The sequence below is a fragment of the Pseudonaja textilis genome, chromosome 5, assembly GCF_049901715.1.
Source record: "Pseudonaja textilis isolate UNSWEBS1 chromosome 5, rPseTex1.2, whole genome shotgun sequence".
Classification (NCBI taxonomy): Eukaryota; Metazoa; Chordata; class Lepidosauria; order Squamata; family Elapidae; genus Pseudonaja; species Pseudonaja textilis.
The window spans coordinates 50,336,219-50,361,609 of NC_141994.1; the positions used below are offsets into that span (position 1 = coordinate 50,336,219).

A 25,391-nucleotide genomic window follows, 5' to 3' on the forward strand; every position below is an offset into this window, starting at 1 on the left:
TCTTTCTCATTCTTCAGAGATGAAAACATTTTATAAAAAAAACTCTGTACAATTATTATTTTACACTGCTCATCCTGTTGCTTGTTATTTATTGCAGAATCTGAGGCCAGACTAAAAAGGTGACAGTTACTCGGTGCCCTTGGGCTGCAGGTTATTCTGAATGTTTTTGAAGATTTAGTACAGTTAGAAGTTAAATGGACTGGGTATTGTTTTCAAACTGAAATGAAAGTTGCATAATAAAATCAGTTCAGTCTCAAAATTACCAGCAAATTGAATTATTACAGGTTCGTGGGAATAATTATAAAAGTACATATCCTTCTTGAGCTAGTTATATTACTTTCTTTTTTTCTTTCTGAACTGTGAGAAATTTTAATCGAGTATTAAAATACGGCTTTGGTATGATGTGGCTATGTTTAGGGAGGATAAAATTGAATTTATCTTTAGAGGAAAGTATGTATTCAGTATGAAATATGCTCTTTTTCTGATACTAGAAATTATTTGTAGCTTAGATATGAATTATGGGGTTTTGGTATTTTCTGGATTTGGTTGTTGTCCTGCACATTTTTGGAGAACACCAACAAATCAATACTTGCTTTTATTACATGAGACTTTCACCAAGGATTAAGTAAAATTCAAAGAAGTTCAACAACTTTTTGGTCAAAGGTTCTATGTCATGTGTTTAGGATGAAGATGTAAAAATGTTTAGAAGTGTAGTAAACTAATATTAAATAAAATGTGTACTCATGTAATAGATATATCTTCATAACAACCCTATGAAACAAATTGCACGAAAAGGTTTTTGCACTGTATGTTTGATTTTTGGCTGCAGTGATAATATTGAAATCATGTCCATTAAGACAAATCCTCATGTTATTCACAGATTTGTAACACCTGATGCAAAATGTAATGTGCTTGAAAAATACAGAGGTGTTAAAGATGTAGCTCACTTTGCAATTACCATTCATAAGCTATGTAGACACGGGAAGGTAGAACTTTTAAGGCAATTATTTCATTTTGCAGATAATATGCACTTGCTAAATTCTTGGAATATTGAGTCAATCTGTTCTAATAGATTCACATTTTCCTAACCATGACATAGCAAAAATCTATAAAATTCCTCAGTAAACATAATTCTCACCCAATTAATGTAGTAGGGAGATTTACAATAGTGAAAGGTGGCAATTTTCACCCTGCTCTTCGAAAAGAATGTGAAAGTCTACATTAGAGGAACAAAATGGGGAAAAATATTATAGTGGCCAATAAGAGTAAGTTCTTTATCCTATTCCTTGAACATTGATTCTACAGAAAATAACTTCATAAATATAAATAGCTTACCATAGGAGATCCAACTGAAAATTCAGTATATGTAGCGCTATTGTTAATGGTGAATATTGGGCTCGAACATGTTCTTCTTACAAAACCTTCAGGATCAATTTAAAAATCATGAACTACTTAATGCTTTTTTCCTTTATTTGAAAATATTTATCCAACTATTTCATATTTGTATTACATGAAGCATACATACTTCAGTTTCTTGAAAATAAGTATAGGGTTAGGTCTTAAATGTCCTACTGTAGTACAATTATGTGAATCTGTTAATAAATCCAATTGAATATATTTGTACTTTGGAAAAAAGGCTTAGAACCTCAATTAGATAAATATTTCTGTCTTAATAGTGATAATATTAGCAAAGATTAAGATTAACTGATTATGATCCATAACTGGTGGCATTTTACCTTGGCATTTATTAAGGTAAATCTGTATATTTTTATGACTGAGGCAATTGCATCTGCAGCATTTTAAAAGTTAAATAGGAGTGGTGTTACATTGCCATCACATGATGTTTCACAACGTTTTTCCCATTCGCGGAGCTGGGATGGGTGTGGCCTGCATGTGACCCATCCGACCCATTGGCCGCCAGTTTAACATCCCTGTTTTAAAGCATACCTTTAAGGAATTAACAAGAAAGAGAAGCAAAGATGCCCAGGACATTGTCAAAATTCTATATATGTGACACACACACACACACACACACACACACACACACGTTTTTTGTTGCCCGTAAATGTATTCATTGTCAAATTACATATATTAATACTATTCATACAAGTAATAAGATGAATTAGAACTATCACACATATCACACTTTCTTCTGCTAGATTTTCTTCAGAGCATCTTCCTGTGCCTATCCTTGTCATATGGAAGGAAGTTATTAAGAATGCTGCAAAAGAGAACACATGAATGGTCACTTATGGCAAGATTTCTTTCCAGGTTTTAATACATTGCATTTGATCAATCTTGGAACTAGTTTTTACTTTTTAGAATGTGTCTCGAGTAACTATGCTTTTTTTGGTCTGGCCTCAATTGCTTTTATGTTTTATTATTTTCAATCTGATTAAAGTTATTTTTTAATTGAAATTCTTTCATGAAACATGCATGAACCAAAAATGTGACTCTAGGAGAGTATTGCTAAGTTGTGCTGATGTCAACTTCATACTGTGATATTTTTTTCTCTATTTATCTAGATATCAGTATTTCAATATATAACGATGTGCATGTTTTCCCCCTTCTCCCGCTGCATGCAGGGATTCGGGTTCGTAACTTTCGAGAATAGTGCTGATGCAGACAGGGCCAGGGAGAAATTACACGGCACCGTGGTAGAGGGCCGTAAAATCGAGGTGCATGTCTTCAGTAATTCAATTTCTTCTTTATATTTCTTCTTTGGTTTCCTTTTTGTGTCTTGCCTCACTGATTTCACATTGGGATTCTTGTCCAGTGCGTGTGTGTGTGTGTGTTTGTGTCCTGTGTTTTTCACTCCCGTCCCCTGCACTGAAGTGTATAAAATAACCTCCCAATATATATATATATATCTATATATTTTTATTATTTTTGTTATTTTTCTTTGTCTTTGTTTTCCTTTCTCTTGTTTATTTCCAACTCACTCCAATTTTTTTGCCCTTCTGCTATCTTGATTTTCCTTTGCTTCAGTTAATGAGGCTCCGACTTTCAATTTCCAAGCCAGATCAAAAACTAACAAAATGAGCACAGTCCCATTTGTCACTTGGTCTCTAACAAGACAGAAGGGGTGGGCAGCCAATATCTGCCCTTGATTCAGAGGCCAGTTCTCCTCCATATGAGTGTGAAACTATTGTTTTGGGAAGGGGTGGATGGAGAAATCAGGAAGAACCTGAGCCATTGAAATATCTATGTAAATGTATTTCAAATTAAGAAATATGCATTCCATAATTAATTCCAATGAATTTAGACTGTGATAAGCATAAGATGCTTCTTGTTGCCTAGATGAGAGGTAACTTCTTAGTGATGAATTTGCTGTTCCCTCATATAGAAGGCTAACTGGCCCCTTTTTGTTCTTTCTTTTTAAAGGAAAAAAAATACTAATTATAAGGAAAAAAATTAAAGCCGCCATTTTGAGTAAGATGTCTGCATATTTTGCTTTTTTGTTTTGTTTTGTTTTGTTTTTGTTTTTTGTTTTGTTTTATTTCCCTTTTTAATGGTTTAGTGTTTAGGGCCCTTCACTTGACTCACTCTTTCCATGGTAACTATACACAATGCTGGCGATGGTACGAGTTGGCGGTAAGTGAAATCAAAGTGCTAGAGGAGAAGCTTACTTCTTTTCTTTTCTTTTATGCAAAACAAAAAAAATTAAAGAAAAAATCCATCCGCCATTTCACATTAACACTACAAAATGTGATTTGACTTGTTGTCCCTCCCCCCCTTTCCCTTTTCCTTCTCTCCCCTCCCCTTTTATTTTCAATGCTGTTGAGTAATGCCACCTGGATTTTGGATGTACATACCATTTTGTTTAAGTCTGAGCTGTTTGATTACTGACTTTCCAGTAATTTTCCTTGCGCATCTTACTCAGAGTTACTGAACTCCAGTTTTGGCTGGTTTTCTTAATGCACCCATACACTTTTTCATTTTTGCCTATCCATCTCCTTCCTCCTCCACTTCTGTTCTGCACTCCCTCTTTGGACCTCTGATTGTTCTCCTCTCCTCACTTGCCATTTTCCTTTACTTAGTTAAATACAGCTGTTGGTCTTTGCTGATTGGTGATTTCTGATTGGTTTTGCCCATTTTTTCCTTTAAGTGCTTGTATTGCATTCTGCTGTAGCAGTTGATTTCAGGCACTTGCTCCATCTTAATGATTGTCTGTGAGACCTCTCTTCCTATCCCCATTAATCAATTGTTGTTGTTGTTTTCTTTTTTTATGTGTGTTTTAACAGCATGCTTTCAGTCTCATTGTTGTTGTTTCCCATTCTTTTTTTTCAATGTGTAATGTTTATATGGGGTGGAGGGTTGTTAGGAGGGCTAAAAATAGAGCGATGAGATTCCAGGCTCCCTTCTTCCCTGCCCAAAGCTCACTTTTGTTTTAAAGTTCAGAGGGCCTTTGAACCATCCTTTTCTTGATCTTGAAGTTCACATGAGGCTTTTTCTTCCATTAAGACTAGGGTTTTGAAAAGTTACTGATCCTACCTCTTCTACCTTCACTCTCTGCAAGACACTGTGCCTATGTTTGACACAGGGTTGCCATTGTTTGGCTTTAACCATCCCACCAGTGTTTTACTAGCATCATCTGTGCTGCAACCTTCAACTTTGAGCAACGAACAGCTCAAAAGGGACAGTGAAAGAGACTAAAAGGAAAAAAGAGTCAGGAGACACTTCATACATTTCTAATAGTGTTCATTTTTCTCCTGACAAGGCAGCAACTAGGGAAGATTGGGGTTGATGGCCTCTCAAGATACAGTACTCCAAAATTGAGATACAGGCCAAGCAGTGCTGCTCTGGAATGCAAACTCCCTTAGAAGAAAAGCAGCTTAATCCCAGACACCTGGGAATAGTTCTTCTGCCCAAATTGCAGCAGGTTTTTTTGGTTTGTAATATTAGTAGACCACTGCAGTTCAGTGAAAGGCTGCTAATGGATCAGACAAGGTTATTTTTTGTTTCTGTTTCATGCCAATCAAACTGGGCACAAAAAATAACAATGGAAGAGTTTTTGCCCCTGAACAGTGAGCATCAAATAGTGAAGTCAAAGCTGGCAGGAACGCCTGAGAAAATCTGCTCTTTTTAGCCTTTTCTTTGATGCATAATTAAAATTCAAAAAATTAGATGTTTATAATTATAATATATATAGACAATCAGTAAAAGTAAATTTAATTGTGCTGATTTTTTAAAAAACATTTTGTCTAAAAAAATTATGGAAGGTTTCTATCATTTTCTCTAAAGTGTTCTGCTTCCTTCCCTCTCTTCCCCTTCCCCTTTTAATTTTTAGGTTAATAATGCCACTGCACGAGTAATGACTAATAAGAAGATGGTCACACCATATGCAAACGGTAAGACAAAGTGACAAGGCTAAAGGAAGAATGGAGGCATAAGAATTAAATTTTCCTTTTGGTATTTCAGAATAATTTGAGAAACTTTTTTCTTTATAGGTATAGATAATTGAAATAACAGATTGTCAAGAGGTAGAAAAGAGCTCTTGGAAATATTTTGAGAAAAAGGGCACTTATTTGAGTCCGCAAATATGGATGAAATACTGTGGCTTTAGGAAATCGCTTTAAATATTTAGTTTTGCAACTGACTAATGAATTGGTGAGAAGTGACCAACACAGACATCTCCACTATTACTGATACATAGTGACTGTGCTCTAATTGATCTGTATACACAGGTGATAGAGGTTTTTTTGAGTGTGTTTAAAATTGGAAGTGATTAACAGAGGTAGACAAATGATGCATTTACATTTACATTTGTCTTGCATTTTTAGGGAGGTTGTCTCCTACCCCATGAATCATAAGGAAAAAAATAGTCAACTTGTGATTTAAAAAGAAAGCTACAGATAGTCCTTGACTTACACGGTAGTATTCGACTATTGTGTTGGGATCTCAGTTTTTGAGTGAAGTGTCATTAAGTGAGATGCCCACATCACTACTTTGTTCAATGATTGTGATCACAGTTCTCCCAGTTTTGATGGTTAAGTGAATGAATCAAGGGAGTGTGTGAACAGGTACTCATTCATTGACTGGAGAGACGAAGTTGGGATCCTGAAGATCAGAGCTTTAAGTGCTGGACCATAAAGCATTCTTTCCAAGTTATCGTAACTTTGAACAATTGTTAAACAATTGGTCACAACTTGAGGACTACCTGTATCTGCATAATTTGCTTTTGCCTATATGTAGGCACACCTATCGTGCTATTTTCCTTAGGATAGCAACATCATATAAAATACATAAAAAGAGAAAAGGCAAAATAAATCCATGCTGGAAGATAATTGTAAAAGGAAGTTAATTAATTTTATATTATACAAACACCATTCATCGTATTCCTCCATATCTTTCTATATTTGCAAACTATTCTTGCTTCCATCATGTCCATTCACCAACTCAGGTAGTGCCTCTGTTTCTTTCATTTCTCACCACGATCTTTTTGGAGAGGTTTTTTTGACAACCATGTCTTTCTTCAGTTTCCACTTCCCCTCAACAAATGAGTTCTTCTTTCATATATGTGTTTTGTTATTCAGTCCTTATTCAGTCCCTCTCTAAGGTCAAATTACCTCAGAGTTCTTTTTCTTTTTTTGCACTATCTGCTCACTTTTGTACTCATTCCACATTAATTCATTACTTGTTAATTCTTGTCTGACTGCTTCACCATAGAGTTTATTGTACATATTTTCTAAGTAACTCTTTCCCACTGTATTCAATTTAATTTGTTTCTCGTATACTCTATTCTCATTTCTACATAACAAATGTGCAGAAGATTACTCCCACACACAGCCATTTTAACATACTTTTACAAATTTGATTCCTTTCAGCAGACCATGTGCTTTCTACCATCTGTCAACATTTTTACATCTTAAAATTTCTCCAACCATTTCCACATCTTTACAAAACATTCTTCCAATGATCATTGATTCCTCTACTTGATATACTTTTTGTAATTACTCATTCATTTTCCTCGTCAAACAAAGCTCCTTTGTTCATTGTTCAGAAATTTCAAATCTGTACACTGCTTCATACATTTGATCTAACATTTATTGCAAATCATTTCGGTTCTTGACTAACAACATGGCATTACCTGCATACTGCACACATTCATATCCCTAATCAACCCAATATCGTAAGTGTGAGTTGATCATGGAAACCTTAAACAACCAGGAGATGGTTGCATTCTATTTGATGGTGAACCATTTACTAAGCAATTAATTTATTTTCACGCATGCTAGTCTTTCACTGTATACCACTCTTACTGTATACCACTCTTCTAATTCATCACACAAAATGTTTCATAATTGAAGTCTATTCACTTTGTCATATGCTTTCTCTAAATCACTAAATATGTAATAATTTTTTCACATTCATACATTTCTAAATGACCTTTCGAAGAACAAAAATTTTGTGCACACGCTATCAGCATAAAGACACACTACTTGTTCCTTCTCGGCTCTGGTTCCATTTCAGTGAGAATTCTGCTGAGCAGTTTTCCATTCCAAGACACATTTAACTAACTTGTAATTTTTGTTATTCATTCTTCTCACCTTTTCATTTGTATAGGGGAGCAGTAAATCACATTGGTCTAATTGTCAGGTGCAGATGTGATCTTCATCGATATATTACTGTAAAATAACTTACACTACCACTTCATAAATAAATCACACCCCCATTTTAACATTTTTCTAGTTTCACACCTGCACTTTTACTATTTTTAATCAGTCTCATACTATTTATGATTCTTTTTTCATTGTTTTTGGAAATAACATTTATAGCATTCATTTTAGTGCCATTATCATACTCATATAAATCTCTAAAATATTCTTTCCAGTATTCATTTGCCTCCATTGAAGCTCAGATCACTTCATCACTTTAATTTTAAACTCTATTCACTTTGCAGAAGACTCTTTGTTGAATCTCAACTTGATTAGCTACTGTTTTTTATAGGTTTCACTGTCTTGATAGAGAAAGTAATAGGAAGTGTATCTTGATTAGCATATGCATTTGCATTATCAAGGTCAAATAAGATAAGATAACCTTTATTGTCACTTTTCTGTGTACACAGTGGCACATATTAAAATGAAATTCCGATATCCGCTCTCAAAAGAAGATATGTATGTATGTATGTAGGTAGGTAGGTAGGTCTAGGTGTGTTCGGGTCTTTTCCCGCGTAAGATTAAGAGTATCTTGGCGACGTTTCGGCGAGGTCCCACTCGCCATACCCAGGCTGGTGCTTGCAAGCACTGGCACGAAGCCGAATGCACCAGCCTGAGGATGGTGAGCGGGACCTCGCCGAAACGTCACCAAGATACTTTTAATCTTACACGGGAAAAGACCCGAACAAGACCTACATACCTGTATCCGTGAAAATCTACGAAAACAAATATATATATATGTATGTATGTATGTATGTATGTGTGTGTGTTTTCTTAAGTTTTCACGGGTACTTACATGTATGGTATTCAGCTTTGTTCAGGTATTTTCCCACGTCATTATAGTTGTGCTTTTAAAGTTGTAGCAACGTTTCAGCAGAATCTCATCTGCCATCATCAGGCTTCTCTATAGTGTATATACAGAAGCCTGATGATATATACAGCCTGATATATACAGAAGCCTGATATATACAGAAGCCTGATGATGGCAGATGAGATTCTGCTGAAACGTCGCTACAACTTTGAAAGCACAACTATAATGACGTGGGAAAATACCCGAACAAAGCTGAATACCATACATGTAAGTACCCGCGAAAACTTAAGAATATGTATATGTCTATGTATAAATAATCCAGGTAAATTCTAAGAATCACACACCCAAAAGTTTATATGTTCATTGGTTGTGGTCCTTTCCCATTTGGGTTGATATATGATATTTCTAAGACAGGCATTCCTCTGATTTTGTTCAAATGCTCACCAGTATCCTTAGTATTATAGAATGGTTCCTTACTTGATGTTCAGAGATCAATTCAAAGACATAAAGTTTTAATTTTATAAATAACACAGTCATTCCTATATGGTTTCAGATTTTTCATTTGATCTTTCACTACAACTACAGCCTTTTAAAAGACAAACACAATGCAGTGTAAGCTTCATTTTCAGATTGTGGAAAGGATTTTTCAGAAAACATTAGTGATTTGTATTTTCTCCTCCATTTATGTCCAGAATACAAGAAATCTGAAAAATATAGCCTGTTTTTATGCCTAGGAACAATCTGTATGGAAGTGAGGTAATAATTACTAGAAGATAGTTACTAGAGGTTAGACTATGTCTGTCCTCATATACTTGTTCGTTTGCTACCTCACTGACAAAGGTCTAGCTGCTCACATCTGTCTTTATTTTTTTCAGGTTGGAAATTGAGTCCTGTAGTTGGAGCTGTATATGGACCTGAATTATATGCAGGTAGATATTAATACTGATTCTTCTGTTTCTGCCATTTGACTGCAGTGGTGATTGTTTATGTTCTCAATCTGCTGTTTCTTTATAACCTTTTTACATTTTTTATTCTTTTTAAAATTAAATTAGCATCCAGTTTTCAAGCAGATGTCTCGCTGGGCAATGACGCTGCAGTGCCCCTGTCAGGAAGGGGGGGTATTAACACTTACATTCCTTTAATCAGTAAGTAGCCCCTATTGGCCCCTGTATTGTTACTGTGCTTGAGTAAACAGTGATCTGTTCGCCCTCTTCTTTCCAGTTTGTATAATATGTACTTGAAAGGATGGGCCTTGGAAGAAAGAAATGCTATTTCTTTGGGCAGTGGGAGTGATTCATCCCTTCTTGCAATGCATTTTACAAGCTTGTTTATGGCTAGGGTTTCTCAGGGCGATCAGGCTGCTATAAATTTGTATGGGAGGGAGTGAAAGTGGAAGGTCCAATTGTCTTGACTTTAGCAATGTAACAGGCCCCACTTCAAAGTACATGTTATTCATGCTACTAAACTCTGAGTCCACTGCAAGCCCCCTTGTGGCATGCTCCTAGAAGCACCTTGGGTTCATTTTGCCTTGTGACTGACTGGTGCCATCTAAATATCCCTTTATTACATTGTGTTCCCAGCCACCTTCTGAGGTTTCAATATCATTTTGCCCTGGGCCAGTTTACTCCAGCATGATGTGTAATAAAACAGGGCCCAATATAGATGGAACCACTTAATGGTCAGCTTTGCCAGAAGGTAGGCACTTGGTAAACTTGGTAAACCTCATAATTAATTATGGCTGCATTCATTAGGCTGTTTTGATCATTTTATATTTAAATGACATGATGGAAAAGACTGAGTTGGAAAGAGAAACACACACACACACACACACACACACACACATGTTCTTAATTCACAAGTTTAAGCTTATTATGAAAAAAACATTTTAAGCATCCCCATTCCAAGTAAATGGAAGAGTTATTACCTGCCTGTATTAGTAGTAACTCTATGTGCTTCTGAGACTTTCTAACCAGACTGCATGGCATTATCAAAATGGTGTGGAGGACAAGGGGAAACAGTTTGTAGTTTGTGATGAAGAAGGCATGACACAACAATAATCCCTTGCATGCCAGGCCTCTCTGCAACCCTACCTTTCCTTCAAGATCATGTCATAGCAAGAGATATGTGAGGGTTTCAGAGCTCTAAGCATGCTCCTTCGCAGGACAGGTGCAAAACATTCCACGTCTATGGAGTTGTGCATAAGCCTAGTGAAATATGATTGTAATTGACTGGGCAGAGGAACTGATTCTTCTCATGTTTTTCCTTGTCTGTCTGTCTTCACAGTACCCAGCTTCCCTTACCCAACTGCAGCCACCACAGCGGCAGCATTTAGGGGAGCCCATCTGAGAGGACGAGGAAGGACAGTGTACGGTGCAGTACGAGCAGTACCTCCAACAGCCATCCCAGCTTACCCAGGGTAAGGATGGAAAACCATCCAGCAGTGATCTTTAGAAGAGGACATTCAATGGATTGAAAATAGGGACAGGAGGTGCCAACACTATAATGCTCTGCACTCCGTCATACTTGGAAAAGACAATCTAAAACTTACATTTATGACCAGAAAGAAAAATTCATTAAATTGGCAACCCAGCAGTGGGGAAAAAAGTGTTCAAAAATAATTTGCCAATTGTTCTAGCTTGTAACAATATTTTGGCAGCACAAAATAATCTGGAAAAAAATGAAGAAATAATCTTATAAAAAGAGTTTCCTAAAATTGTAAAGTCTGTGGAGTGAGGCTACTTCTTGTTCTCTGAAGTCCAATTTCATTGAATTACCCAGACTGACAAGCATTGTTTATTAGCTTCATTATACATTGCCTGTAAATTGGTCAGACAGAACAGAATAGTTACCCACAATGGATTTGCTTTCTTGATTAGAGATGTTTTCAGAAGGGTTAAACAAAGATTGAACAGATATGTAACGAAGAATAGTTTTTGTTTAAACTAGAATAAAAAGCCCAAACCAGGATAAGCAACATATTGCTTCCTTAGATTTTAATAGTTTCAGTAACATGACAGCTTAGCAGTGAGCTGCTTTTATCATTTCAAGGCATTGGTTGTTTTACTATTTTAAGTATTTTTTCAAGACTGACAACATTCCAGTATCTCTGTTGCCAGTTTTAGTTCTAAGATTTCATTTGCATTAAAAATGTAAGACTAAGTTCCAATCTTTCTTGGAACAAATCTAAGCAGAAAGGAAAATACCAAGAGACGGTTGGATACTGATCTCTCTTTTAATTAGAATTTGGTGAAATACTCCAGATTATGCTAGGACTATTATAAAATCTTAGTGACCAAATAGCCTAGCATTTTAGTCTACAAACACGGTGCAGTTACTGGATAGTTATTTTCTGTATTCCCCTTTCTTCCATGGTTTATGTAAATATATTTTAAGGTTCTACCATATTAAGTAACATGTATCTGCATTCAGCATCCTATATGATTTTTATAGGTAGAAATGCTGGGATAGCTTCCATTAATCACATAGTATTCATGCGGGTACTTTTTAATAAATAATTATTGATATCCAGATATAATAAGTTATAAACTTCCAACTGAAATTGTTGATTGTAATTATCCATAATAGTAACAGCTAAAATTCCTAGAAAAGAAAACTAATTCACTGGAGTTGTGCTTTTTAAAAAAAAATCCCAATAAGATTTAAATTGAATATTTCAGATGAAGGCAGTTTAATAATCTTCTCTCAAAAATGATCCTCAGGATAACCCTTTATCCTTTTTAATGTTTTTCAGGATATTCATTTTTAATTTAGTTTAATTTATTAATAAATATTTTTTTTATTTATTAAATTTTTTGTTGCTTATCTCATAACAAAATGACTTGTATGGCTTACAGCATAAAACATTAAAATTGTAATATATAAATATCTCTAAAACAATAAAAATAGAAGTTCAAATCCAGATAAAATCATAATTGAATTTATAATATTTATAATAATATTTATTATTATAATATTTGTATTAAAATTATTATAGAGGGAAGTCCTAGTCCAGATAAATTTAAAAGATGGGGAGGAAGGGAATAGAATTCCTTGTAGTCTAGTACCAGTTTGGTTTGGTGGTTCATGCTTTCTTGATATAAGATAAAGGAGAAGATTCTTTGCAAAGCAGTTCAATACAAGTAAATATTGTATATCTTCTCCATGTGCTTAACAGCAAGAAAGGATGTGTTTTTGTAAGCTGCAAAAACTGAAATTCATCTTACAAACTTACTAATTTACAATAGGGGATTTATAAATTCAAAGCACCCCAATAAAAGGGATAGCCATTTTTGCCTCCTCACCGTAATCAATATTATATATCCATATTATAAATGGCATACTCTCCCTGCTGAATTGACATCATTTTTCTATGGCAAATTTTCATGGAGTACATTTATGCTGATCAGCTATGTTTTTGTAGTTTAAAATGGAAGTGGAGTGCAATCCTGCATGATTAGTTTAATAACTTAAACTTGCATCACTGTAAAAAACTGATGATTATAAAGCAAATTTATAGCCAAGCTATCCTAGCCTTGTTGTTTGTAACTTCCTATAGGTGGGTGTGTTCTGATCAGTGTGAGAGAAGCTTGGCATCATTTTGCACTCCAGTTGGCATATGGAAAAAAAATTACAAGTAATATTGTCTCCTAGCCTGTGATAACATTAACTGGTAAGCCAGATACATACACACAAGGCTCTCATATATGGGGAACTAATGCTTTTTAATATGAGTGATTTAGCATTCATCTATCAAATGATTAAAGTTACAGAAAGCTGTGCAAAGCATGCATTCATAACCAGGGCTGTGGCAAACTCTTTTCCTTTCTTATCTTTCCCTGATCTTTTGCCCTATCAACACAAAGCTCTATGAAATGTTCTAAGTTGTAGTAATTTCACAGTTCATTTCTTTCTGGGTGTGCTAGAACAAACTATTTAGTAGTTGTTAGATTCGAAAGGAGGGAGCTAGGTACATTCCCTAGAATGTATCCTTGCTATCTATCCAGGGACTCCCCTTTCTTATTTTTCGAGTTCTGCAGCCTTGGATCAGTTACCTAACCCTTTTAGCTCATGATCTCTGCTTGTGAAAGCAATGCATTGTGGGTATTTTTATTACATTTATTTTTGCTTACTTTGATCAGAATTGAATGATTTGGGGGTTTTTACTCTGAGGATAAATCAGTACTTTTAGATGCTAAATAATCATAATTTGCATGCTTGTGTGATCGGCCAAAACTTATTGCATGTCTAATGTAAAAAATACAAAACAAAAAATAGGTGATGTATGGATATCAGAAGTGATCACACAAGGCTGCAAGATGCAGATGAGTACACAACTTTTGGTGTGTTTTTGATCTAGGTGGACCCCAGCACTGGATGAACTACTCCCAATGACCTTGCTTGTTCTACTCGGAGCCCGTTACATGAAAGCAGTTGATTCATTTGTTTAGAGGGTTAATTAAAGCCTTTCCAGGTTAATAACAAAAGTTGAGGTTTCTCAAGTTGTATTTTTCTTTTTTCAAAGCATTGAATTTTTAAAACAACAACACTCTATTGTACAGCATCAAGGTTGTTTTCTCCCCATCCCCCCTTTGCATACTGTCTGCCCTTCTGCCCTGCCCGCCTGCATGCCATGGAAGATGACATGGAGCTGTCTAGCGTGCGTGCGTGCGCAAACACAAACTCTGCTGATTTGCTCCTGCCCGAAAGCCCAGGTTATGGATTCATACATCACCTGCCTGTGTAAAATGCATGTGCATGCTGCCGTCCTCAATAACCGGAATGTGTTTTCTGTTCTTTTTGTTTTTGTTTTGTTTTTTTTGTTTTGTTTTGTTTTTGTGTGGATTTTCTGCAGTGTGGTTTACCAGGACGGATTTTACGGTGCTGACCTCTATGTAAGTACATACACTTGGAGCCTTCTCATCTCCAACCCATAACAAGCCAGCCTTTTTTTATTATTATTATTGTGGTTGCTGTTCCTCTTGTTGATGATGATGTTTTTGGTTTAATTTTGTGTTTCAAAATATAATTTTCTTTAATTTACTTATTCCCTGTACATACATACATACATACATACATACATATTATATATTAAAGAATGCAAGCATGTTTCTTATTATTGCACTTGACCTTCAGTGCAAACCTGAGCTGGGTTTTTTGACCATTGCGAGGTTCAATATACTGAGTATTCTTCTCACAAAGATACAGTGTAGTTCTAATCAGCCTAAGATACAATTAGCAAATGAAAATTTTCATCATTGCCCTTTTAATTGGCATAATTTGATTACCCAAAATAAAAAGGTTGATCTTGCCTCAGACCCTTCCTTTTCTTTATCCATTTCCTTTCTTCTCTTGAGATCTTTGAAAATTTATGTAGGGATTGGAGACTAAGGGTTAGGGTTAGGTGAAAGTGTGGGCCTTTTACGATATGTTCAATATTATACCCAAGTATAAATAAATAAGTAATAAATGTTTTGGTTAGCATTTTGACACTATCTCCTAAAGGTGATCGTGATATATCATATCCTTACTTAGTTCCCCTGAGTCAAACATTAATTTTAAAAGAGTATTTTCTTGTATCTCCTCAATCAGTTAGTCTAGTTCACAGCTGTCCTTATACCAGGCTTCCCCATTTGATGCCTTCCAGATGCTGACTTTGGCCATGCCTACACTAGCTCGGATTTATAAGAAGTGCAGTCAAAACACAGAAGGAAGTCATCAAATTAGGCAAGATTTAGAATTTAACAAATGCAGGCTCTAAATCAGCATATAGGCCATTAAATCTATTTATTTACTATCTAAAATCTGTAGCTATTTTCTGGTCAAAAGGACAATAAATAAAGAATACTTTATGCCTTGATTAGATCAGCTAAAATGCCAGTTGGCAATAAAACTTTTCAGTAAATTAATTTAAAGTATAATTCTGATAGTGATGTCAGTGGAAGAGACAGACAGGATCTTTGTGATGATATCATAATGAATGAAATAAGCTTATTATTGAGACTATTTCATTTTAAAAGGCATATTATATAGAAAATATGTGGGAGAATCTTCTCTTGCTTCTAGCCTATCAGTTTTTATGGGTTTTTAAAAAGGTATCTCCCTTGCAGAACCCTGATACAAATAATTAGGGAGATATTCTGCATAATACATAGAATTATTATTATTCTATTTCAAGTTGTAGGCATTGCTTGTGTACTTTTCTATCTTGTTTGGATTTCATTATGCCATTTGTATAGACAAAATATAGCTGTACTTCCCCCTTCCCCCAGCACTACTGAATTATTATCTGATACAGATGAGATGCAATGAGAATATAAACAAATGGAGGCCATTCCTTGAGTTGTGCTTTAATGCAATATAATAAGTATCCAGATGGGTAATTCCCCAATCCCAGCACAATGTCCCCTATTGCAATATCCCTTGATATTTACTTAAGGTTTAAAATTATAATTTTTCTTAAAAAAAAATATTCAAATAGATATGCCATTCTTTGAGACTAGTGAGAATAAATACATTTCTCAAGGTGGGCAAACCAAACTTTCTCCATTGCTTTTCATTGCTAATTGAAGTGAACCATAATAATAAAAACTTGGTCAGTAACTCTAAGCCATCTGCTTTTTGCTGTTATAATTGGCATGAATCAAATGGGTGCTGTTACTCCATAATAATTCACTAGCAATTCATTTTCTTGCCTCTGTGGGGAAGTCACTGTTATGGGAGGAATGAAGAAAGCATTTCTTAAAAGCAGGAATGAAGGAAGGTTTAAACAAAATTGTTTCCATGAAATTCAGTTAATAGCAAGATATGGAACCGAGATGATATGAAAGAGAAAATAGTGATCTCCGCTTAGATCTTTTGCTTTTCTATCATTTTCTTATCCTTGTCTTCCTTTTCTTTTCTGGGGCAAACATTCCTAACTACTTTATGTCCAATTTAAAGATTTATTGCTCCCTGGCATTAAAAATGCAGGCCCAGGGTGCAGAGGGTGGGTGTGGGAAGTAACAGCTTTGATCACAGCTTCCACTAGTGTGTGGTTTATTTATTTCACAAAAGCAGTCATCCTAAAGGACCAAACCTTTTGGTGAAACATGTGCTTGCATCCTAAGGAAAGAAAAGGCTGGTAAGCCCCTTTGCTGGGTTTTTTTGTGTGTGTGTCTGATTGTTTCCCTCCACAGCTGTGTTTTTGAATTGCTCTTCCTGTGTTCTGTTATAGAATAGTCTTACAGGAACCAATCATTAGCGCTAAAATACCTCAGGTAGGAGTGCCAGTGTGACCTGCCAACCAATCAGATTGTGGATTGCAGTGGGATAAAGAAAAAAAAATTGAATTCATACTAACAGTTCCAATTAGAGATGGGAACAGAGTCTTTTTCAAAAGAAAAAAAAGGCCAAGATACGTTTGTGAGCATATGATCAAAACTCTCATTTGTCTCAGTGCTGCACAAGTCCCAAAACATATAGGAAGGTTTTTCCAAACATAGGTAACAAACTAGGAAATTTTTTTGTGTATGTAACAAGCATAATACAAGCATGTCATATTTTTTTTCTTTTGTGTTTGTTATCCATACTTTCTCAGAAGCATATATGCTAACCACCTTGAAAGAAAGCTTGGGAATGCTAGTCATATGCTTTGTGCTTTAAAAATAAATAACCTATTGTAGAGAAGTACAGAAGTAAACACATTAATTGCAGGGTATTTAAAAAAAACACTGAAATCATTGACTCTCAACTATTTTCTAAAATACAATAACACTCAATAATAAGCAGTGTCAAGATACTACCTTCTAAACAAGAGGCAGACTGTAAGGTGTCATGATAATGTTTCATGAGTGTCACAGAACAAAAGTAGAGGTCTTTACAAGTTAAATCTTCGAAACAGAAGTGGAGACTGCAGATCCTGGCCTTGAATGGAGAACTCTTGACTCTGAATCCATTTTTCTCCCCAGCTTGAAAGTCCAGCTATTTCTGGGTCTGAGAATGTCCAGCATATAAACCTCCTAAAGGAGATCAGCTAACATGTGGTGGAGTTCAGTTTTGTGATTCTGCAAGCCATGCTTTCCCCCAACTCTCCATCATATCACCAAATCAAGGGGAAAATATAGACCACAGCTTGGCTTCTCCCAGTTTCCCCTATTCTTATTTTGTTTGCTATGCAATAAAAACTGTCTATATTTGTGCTCTCTGAGCTTGATTGTTTGTTTGCAGATATTTCATTAGCCAACTCTACCAAGTCAGAATTACCAAGGAGAAAACAATACCCCCACCAATTCTGGCAGGAGAAGCTACTATATATAAACAGGAAGCAAACCCTACATTCACTAGCACTCATGATGTTTATGATGATTGTATTTTTACAATTACTATGATCATGATTTATCACTTATTACTTGTATGTAGACTGACAGCTTATGCACCAGAGACAAATAGCTTGCGTGTCCAATTACACTTGGCCAATAAAAATTCTATTCTATTCTGTTCTCTCCTAGTCTCTCCTGTTCTATTCTATTCTATTCTATTCTATTCTATTCTATTCTATTCTATTCTATTCTATTCTATTCTATTCTATTCTATTCTATTCTATTCAAATGTCTGCAAACGCACCAAGGATACTATTGTTCAACTTTGAACTCCATATATTCTCTTCTATTGGAAAAACTAGGACATCTCCCCTATTTCATTTTCCATCTGCGAAGCTCCAGGTACTACAGTGGTGAATATTTTGGAGTGTTTTCACAACACGATAAGAGTGCTCTGCCAATTTTTACACGCTTACTGTGTGGAAGAATATTTTTTGCTCATATTAATACCGGGACTCTGCAGAGGTGCAGCCCAAAAGTGTATCATTCTGGTGAGAAAAAAAGACTCTCTTAAATTTAATCTCCTGGGAGAGTTTAAATCTTGCATCTGCATATGGCTTAAGCTAGTTCTCTCAGAACTTTTTCTGTGTGACCTAGTCTTCCCTGGATAAATGCTGACAGATCAGAAACATGGTCAGTAGCAATTATTATGATCCCAGAGTAATTTGAGGAATTCTTGCTGTTATTTATAAATATAAAAATATATTCTTCAGTATATTATGAAAGTTTTTACTTTTTCATGTTTAAGAGCTTCCAATCTAGGTCTGTTATTTGAATATATGGGATCCTCTTTTTATTTATTTTTGTTTTATTTTGTTTTCAACATTTGAATCTACTGTCCCAAACCCTCAAATTAGATAGTATACTTAAATATTCCTAAGCATATGTCTTATGGCGTTAAAAGTATTTATTTAGGATTAACTCAGTACTTTCAGGGAAAAGCTTCCAAACATATGATTTATAATAGTTTTTTTTATCATGCATACATTGATGGAGAAATGAGTTTATGAATCAGCACCTGCAAATATTAAATGAAGTAGAAATTCATCTGTTCCAGCATTATATATTCCTCACACAGGAGCAAATGTCATGACTACATGTATGAAAATCAAGCATATTTTGTCCAACTTGCATCTTGGAAAGAAACCTTGTCCATTATTTGAGAGCAAAAAGAGAAACTTCAAGCAATATCCTATGAACAAATTTTCAATTCCCCTTGTTTCCTGCTGTATTGTGAGACCAAAGGAGGTAATCAAAGGAAAAGGACAGTTCCTTAGCTGGCTAGGCCCTGAGTCACAGAGTTTTATGTGTGACAACCAACACCTTGAATTGTATCTAGATGTCAACTGATTACCACTATAGTTGATGAAATAGAACTCTCATATAGGCAAAACAGTTTATATATCACCTTCTGGATCAACTTTTGTTTTCAAGTAATCTTCAAAAGTAGCTCCATGTAGAACTCATTGCAGTAGTTCATTTAGAGATGACCGAGAGAAAGACTTCTCAACCCAGAAAAGGATGAAATTAGCATACTAGATAAATCTGCAAAGTCCCTCAGTGCCATGGCTGCTGTTTGCTCCTTAAGCAAAAACTATGACTCCAGGAGGATCCTTAATATATATTCATTAATTCTTCTTGGGAAAATGCCATTTTATCTGAAGCATGGACATTCCCTAGAAATGGAGGGTTCCTGAATTCACGGCCATCGTCTTCTTCCTCTCCATCTCAGAGAGAGAACCTTGACAATCATGATTAGACTGGGGCAAGCTGTGCTACTGAACATCGACCTAACCACCCAAAGTTACCCTGTGGTAGGATGGACAGCCAATAAGTGATAGACAGACAGATCTGCGTATTAATGTTGGCTGGCCCCTGTCACATGATCTTGCCCATTAACATTTTTGTTTAGCTTGTGCTTTATTGAAAAAAAATACTTGTCATTTATTAATATTTATTCATTTATTGGAATATATAATATCAGATGTGTTTTGGTGTGTTTTTGTTTACAGTTTACCTTGATACCTGCTATTTCCATTGACTTAAGACCTGTGAAGAGCAATAGATTTCATTTCGGTACTTGTTTAACATTGTGCTGAGAATACAAACAGGAAGCCTGTTGCATATTGTAGATCTCTTCAAGTTTACATATGATGGGGGAAAGGTTAATAATAGATGCTTATAGCAGCACTTGAGACATATCAAGCTTAAATGAATTCCTGACAGAATGAATGAAACTAATCTCCATCTTCCCTGTGACTAAAAGCGGCACTTGGACAGTCCTTGTTCTAATCTATTGCCCCACATTGAAATAGACACTGTGCAGTGAAGGGCACTTCCATTTATCTGGCTATTTCTGATAACTTGATCACTGTCATGTTATAGCAACCTCTTCCTCCTTTCTATTTGCAACAGAGCCTCAGGGTTGCCTTACCTATAGGACAAAAGAATCTGTCATCACATGCTTAATGATGCCTTCTTAAGGTATTCCACTCAAGGTGAAAAATGAAAAACTCAGTCTAAATAATTAAAAAATTGGCATACTTATCACAAAGATTATGTGATTTGAAACATAGGTTTTTATTGTCCAGATACAGATAAATATGAAATAACTGGTCATGATCTGTGTCTTTTACTGATTAACAGAAGTTTGCTAAATTCTGGAATATTCGGTAGTGAATTAAATAATATTTGATTGGGTGCAGAGAACTACAAAACAGATGGAAGGGGAGAAAAAAAAAGTGAGTTAGTAGGCAACTTCCTTCTGCCAAAGCGGCAGGAACTGTGGATATTGTAAGTAGCTTGGACTTATTCCATGACGTTTTAAATACATTGACAGGGCAAATTAGGAGTCCCTAAAATTTCACATTTCAAAAATCTTTTCTGGAGTAAGCTTATGCAAATTGGGGGAAAATGTGTACACATTATGCTTTTTCTTACCCTAGTTGAAGTTGATCTGCTAATTTTTCAAGCAGGCATCGTCTACCGATACAATTAAATGCCAATGTTCTTTTGTTAGGAATGTGTTTTTGATTCTATTTCTTGATTTTATGTAATGTAGATCTAATGAACATGTTCAGATGACATCATGCTGATGTCAGTTGCTCCCTTTGGTTAATTGACTAATCCCATGTGCCAGGAACGGATAATTGCCGATGATTGGGAGTAGTTATTTTATGTTTTCTTAACCACCTCATATTATTACATGCTCCTCTCTCACACACATATATGGAGGAGGGGGGGAATAGGATAAGGACTTATTCATACCAGTGTATTTCTGCTCCCTTTGCATCCATGTTTGGTTGTGGGGGCCAAACAGCAAAAAGATAAAGTGGGATGCATAGAAAAAGAAGGAATAGGCGACCCAGCTGGCATGGTTGTTTGCAAGTAGTTTAGCTTCAGGCTAAAACCTAACTATCTTAGCTAACTGGAAGTCATTTTCACAGTTAGTTAAGATATTTCTACAGCTCCTCTTTGTCCCAGTTACATGTCTTGCATACAGATCCAAAAAACACTCAAGCTTCATCACATAGATATGATCATTTATATATGTATATACACAGAGCATCCATTTTTCTAAATAATTTCACATCTGTATCAGTGCCTGCTTACCCCAAAATACACATCAGCTAATTTTAGCTTCATTTTTCCAATTAATTATTATTTTTCCTTTCCTTTCCTATTTTGTTGTTTATTGTGCAGTCAGCTGAGAAATGTTAACATCTTGCTCAAAATCTCTCAGTGGAGTCTCTGTTCCCTTCTCTGATAATAACAGATGGGTTACTGCTTGTTATAATTATTAACATTCATGGTGTGGGACAGGGCTAGGGTGGGAGATTTCTTTTTTATTTGGGGGTACCTGGGAATTGTTTAAGATTTGGAATGTTAACTCCAGTGGTGACTGACTGTTTATGTAATAGCAGGTCGTTGTGACTGCACGCTCTAGTAATTGAGGCTGTGTACTTCACTGAGCTTGTGGTAGAGCCTAGGGCAAAACTGCTGTCCCAAGAGAATGCTGGGATAGATAGAACTAGCCAATATGAGTCTGAACGTGGTGACTTTGCTGGTTGTTTTTTAGTTCCAAATGTCAGCATGCTTAGTTTTATTTTCATTTTCATTTAATTAATAAATGTTATACCATTTCCCACCCCAATTCCAGTCCTTTTTTTTCTTTATAAGAAATGCAAGTTAAAACGACTTAAATTGAAAAAAAAAATCTTTAGTTTCAAACTGCATCTTGTCCTCATATTCACAGTTGGGCTGAACTCAGCTGATTATCTCAAATGTCAAATTTAAAAAATTATGTTGGGAATAGAGCACACCAGGCACATTATGAGACAAGCTGCTCAGCAATCAGTGTTGCCAAAGACCAAGATGAATACATCTGAGCATGCCTGAATATCAGATGTGTTAAAAGTTCTGCAATATGGATTTTTTTTTAATCAAGAAAAGGGATGCCGTTATGTCTGAAGCTTTGTTTTAGCAAAGCTCCTTGGAATGAAATTCTTCTTCAGCTACTAACACTCAGTAGAATGAAATTAATAAAGAGCTAAACAAAGTCAGAATAGAGAGTATAATGAGGAGAAGCACTAGAACAGTTATTCATTTTGTGGCAGGAAGAGATTTGAAATAGTGGCTAATTTCAGAACTGTATAAATGTACCATTGCCCTTTTCCCCCTCCCCCCAAAAGCCCTAAAGAATAAACATTTTAAGACCCCTGTTCTTTTTGAAAAGGAAGAGCCTCACTATTCTATAGTAATTGCTATAGATTTCCCATTATTATATTCTTCTTTTTTTTCTTTTTTAATTTTATTTCTGCATTTATTATTTTTAATTTAGTTTTTGGTTTGTACTAGTAATGTTTAACAATATTACTGAACAAAAAAGTAACTGCTACCAATGTCCTTGTAATAGCTGGATAGAGAGAAGATAACACTTTGTTCCTGCTTACTTTACATTCATGAAAAATCTTATTGTATACCATGAACACATACGGATCTTCATTCCCAATTTCTCCTCCTCTGCATTTAGACCTTCAAAACTCAGTAAAATTAATTAAAACAGGCACTTGGAATAGTAATTACAATTACTTGATACAACAACTATTAATGGTTGATACAACTATTAGGGAAGGAAAAATTACTTCTCTGTATTGTATGCCCTTGAGGCTGATTCCTGTGCTTGATAATTCTATGTGGGCCTGAAATAATAGAAAAACGGTATATTTCAATCAGCCAATTTAGATTGGCTTGCTGAATATGAGAGTTGGGGTTGTTTTGTTTTTTTTTAATTTCAGAGGAATCTTTATTCAGTTTTACATGTTTCATATTTTTTGCTAATTATCAAAACATCCAGTCTTCTAAAGTTTAACACTGTTCTTTAAACCTAATTGTTAATTGATATAATTTCAAGACTATAATTATTTGCTGCCATGACTTTTAGTCTGCAGAGGCCTCTTATAGATTAAGTGAGGTGAGATTTCTGGGCACAGGATTTTTACAGTTTGAAGCTTGTTATTGTTACACTGGTTATCTTAAATACCGGTATTTCTGCCCTGAAATTACAATGAAATGTGCAGGTATCTGCTTTCTTTTCATAAAGATTGCACTGGTTAATTCTTAAAGCAACAGTATAATAAATATAGCACCAAAACAAGATTATTTCATAAATTCATTCTTCCAACATCTAGCTGAACTACAAATTAAAAGGAAACAAGTTTTCGGATATTAATGATAAAATAGCTAAAACATGCTGGTTATTCTGTAATATGAATAACTGAACAAAGTCCCTTCTTTAAAAAATTACTTTTAAACCAGACCCGCTAAAGTTAGTTCTGTGCCAGACTGACAAACAGGCACATTTGTAGTTTTGAGAACTTGTCATGAATATTCTCACAAAATGGCTGTTTTGAACGCTTGCCCATTTACTAAATGGCTGCCAAGGTGAACATGAGCCAAGTAAATAAGTAAGAAAGTTTACAACTCATACATATATGCACATTTATGTTTATCAGAAGAAAAATCCCTTTGCAGGAACCCATCATTTCTTGGATAATTGCTTTTAAGCCCAGATGCATTCTTAAAAAGACAGATTCTGTTGCTTTGTACCACACTAGCTTCCTATTTCAAAAATAAATGATAGATAGGAAATAATTAAAACTGGAAGGAGCATCAGGCAGCTTCCGTGGTTTGTAGGAAATGTAAAAGGGGAAAAAGATTTGCTTTTACTGAGACAGGATTATGATGTCCCAGGCATAAGACAAAAATAAAAGGAAGGCCATATGTAGTTAAATGAAGACTCTTAAAGGTTAAGCATTACAATCTGATGTACAACATCAGATGAGCTATTACAGAGATTTTGGCAAGAAAAAAAGAGATCATGATGTAGCAGTGAATTTAAAGCCATTAAGTTCTAAATTAAGTAAAGGAATTGGCAAGGAAGAGACTGCAGGACAGAAGATACAGGAAGGAAGATGGTATTTAGATTATTGGAGACATAAAGAACTTGTTTTGCTGAGTTCATTTTAATATAATTTCCATATGTAAAATTCATTTTCTAAACATTAGTTTGTGTGGGTGTTGGATTTGAATTTATAGCCCTGGAAACATCTTAGAAGATTTATTATGGACAACTTTGGTGGGTAACAATGTTTTCCTCCAAAAGACTTTTTTATATTGATTATGATCAGAGTGGACTAAAGAGATGTATTAGCATTTTTATTTTTGATATTCTTGTTCATAAATTGACCTACAAGTACTACGATACTATAGGCTTTTCCATTTGATGGAATTATCCTGATGGGGTAATGCATTCGGGAGATAGCAAAATATATGAGAATCAGGGAATGCTTTCATAATTTAAATGTGACATGGGAGTTGATGCAGTTTGAAACATTTCCTCTGTACCTGTGTTGTGTAGATCAGCCCACTTTGTTTAAGGAGAAAGATATCTATAAAGTCAGTTCTTTTTTTCCCCTGCAGGGTGGATATGCAGCCTACAGATATGCGCAACCCGCTACTGCAACAGCAGCCACTGCTGCTGCAGCTGCTGCAGCAGCTTACAGTGATGGGTATGTAAGGAAAGGTGTGGTTTTCGTGTCTGCAGAATACGCTGTTTTAAAAGTACAGTATATTTCCTCATATTCCTCAGAATGTGTCCTTGCTGCAAATGCCAAAAGCATGGCCGCCAGGTTTATGGCTAGGAAATATTGAGTTAAAAACAGTTGTTATATGCCTACGGTTTATGTGTTTTCAAAAGGGATAGCAGTCATGCATCAGGATCAGCATTCAACCTTGTTCTTGTCTGTAGACAAAACAGCCTTTAGGGTAGCAATATATAGCCCTGCTGCCATTTTTAAGGGAATTTGTGCTTTTTCAAGCACAACCAATAACCCCCAATCGTAAGGGTTTTTTTTTTTTTTTGCCTCAGGTGCCCTGCCCTGGCTTTGATGGAAGTTGGAAAATGACTTAAAATTGTCATTAGGGATGAATTATACTATGCTCCATATTTTGGCAATAATCTATGGCCATACAAATAATACATCATTGACTTGTACATACAGCAGT

At 35.3% G+C, this 25,391-nt stretch overlaps 1 protein-coding gene across 24 annotated transcripts in view; it reads left to right on the forward strand.

The window, feature by feature from the left end:
* Positions 1 to 25,391, forward strand: part of RBFOX2 (RNA binding fox-1 homolog 2) — a 223,841-nt gene that overhangs the window by 190,892 nt on the left and 7,558 nt on the right. For 5 of the 24 annotated variants that reach the window (XM_026695576.2, XM_087934840.1, XM_026695621.2 and 2 more), the window contains 7 exons: positions 2,586 to 2,678; positions 5,291 to 5,351; positions 9,345 to 9,398; positions 9,522 to 9,614; positions 10,753 to 10,885; positions 14,321 to 14,360; positions 24,807 to 24,895. In XM_026695576.2, coding sequence (XP_026551361.1) covers positions 2,586 to 2,678; positions 5,291 to 5,351; positions 9,345 to 9,398; positions 9,522 to 9,614; positions 10,753 to 10,885; positions 14,321 to 14,360; positions 24,807 to 24,895 — 563 coding nt within the window. Of the gene's footprint in view, positions 1 to 2,585; positions 2,679 to 5,290; positions 5,352 to 9,344; positions 9,399 to 9,521; positions 9,615 to 10,752; positions 10,886 to 13,024; positions 13,139 to 13,825; positions 14,045 to 14,320; positions 14,361 to 16,681; positions 16,726 to 24,806; positions 24,899 to 25,391 lie in introns of those variants that run through there. The other 19 variants (XM_087934838.1, XM_087934850.1, XM_087934847.1 and 16 more) reach the window with 12 other exon arrangements.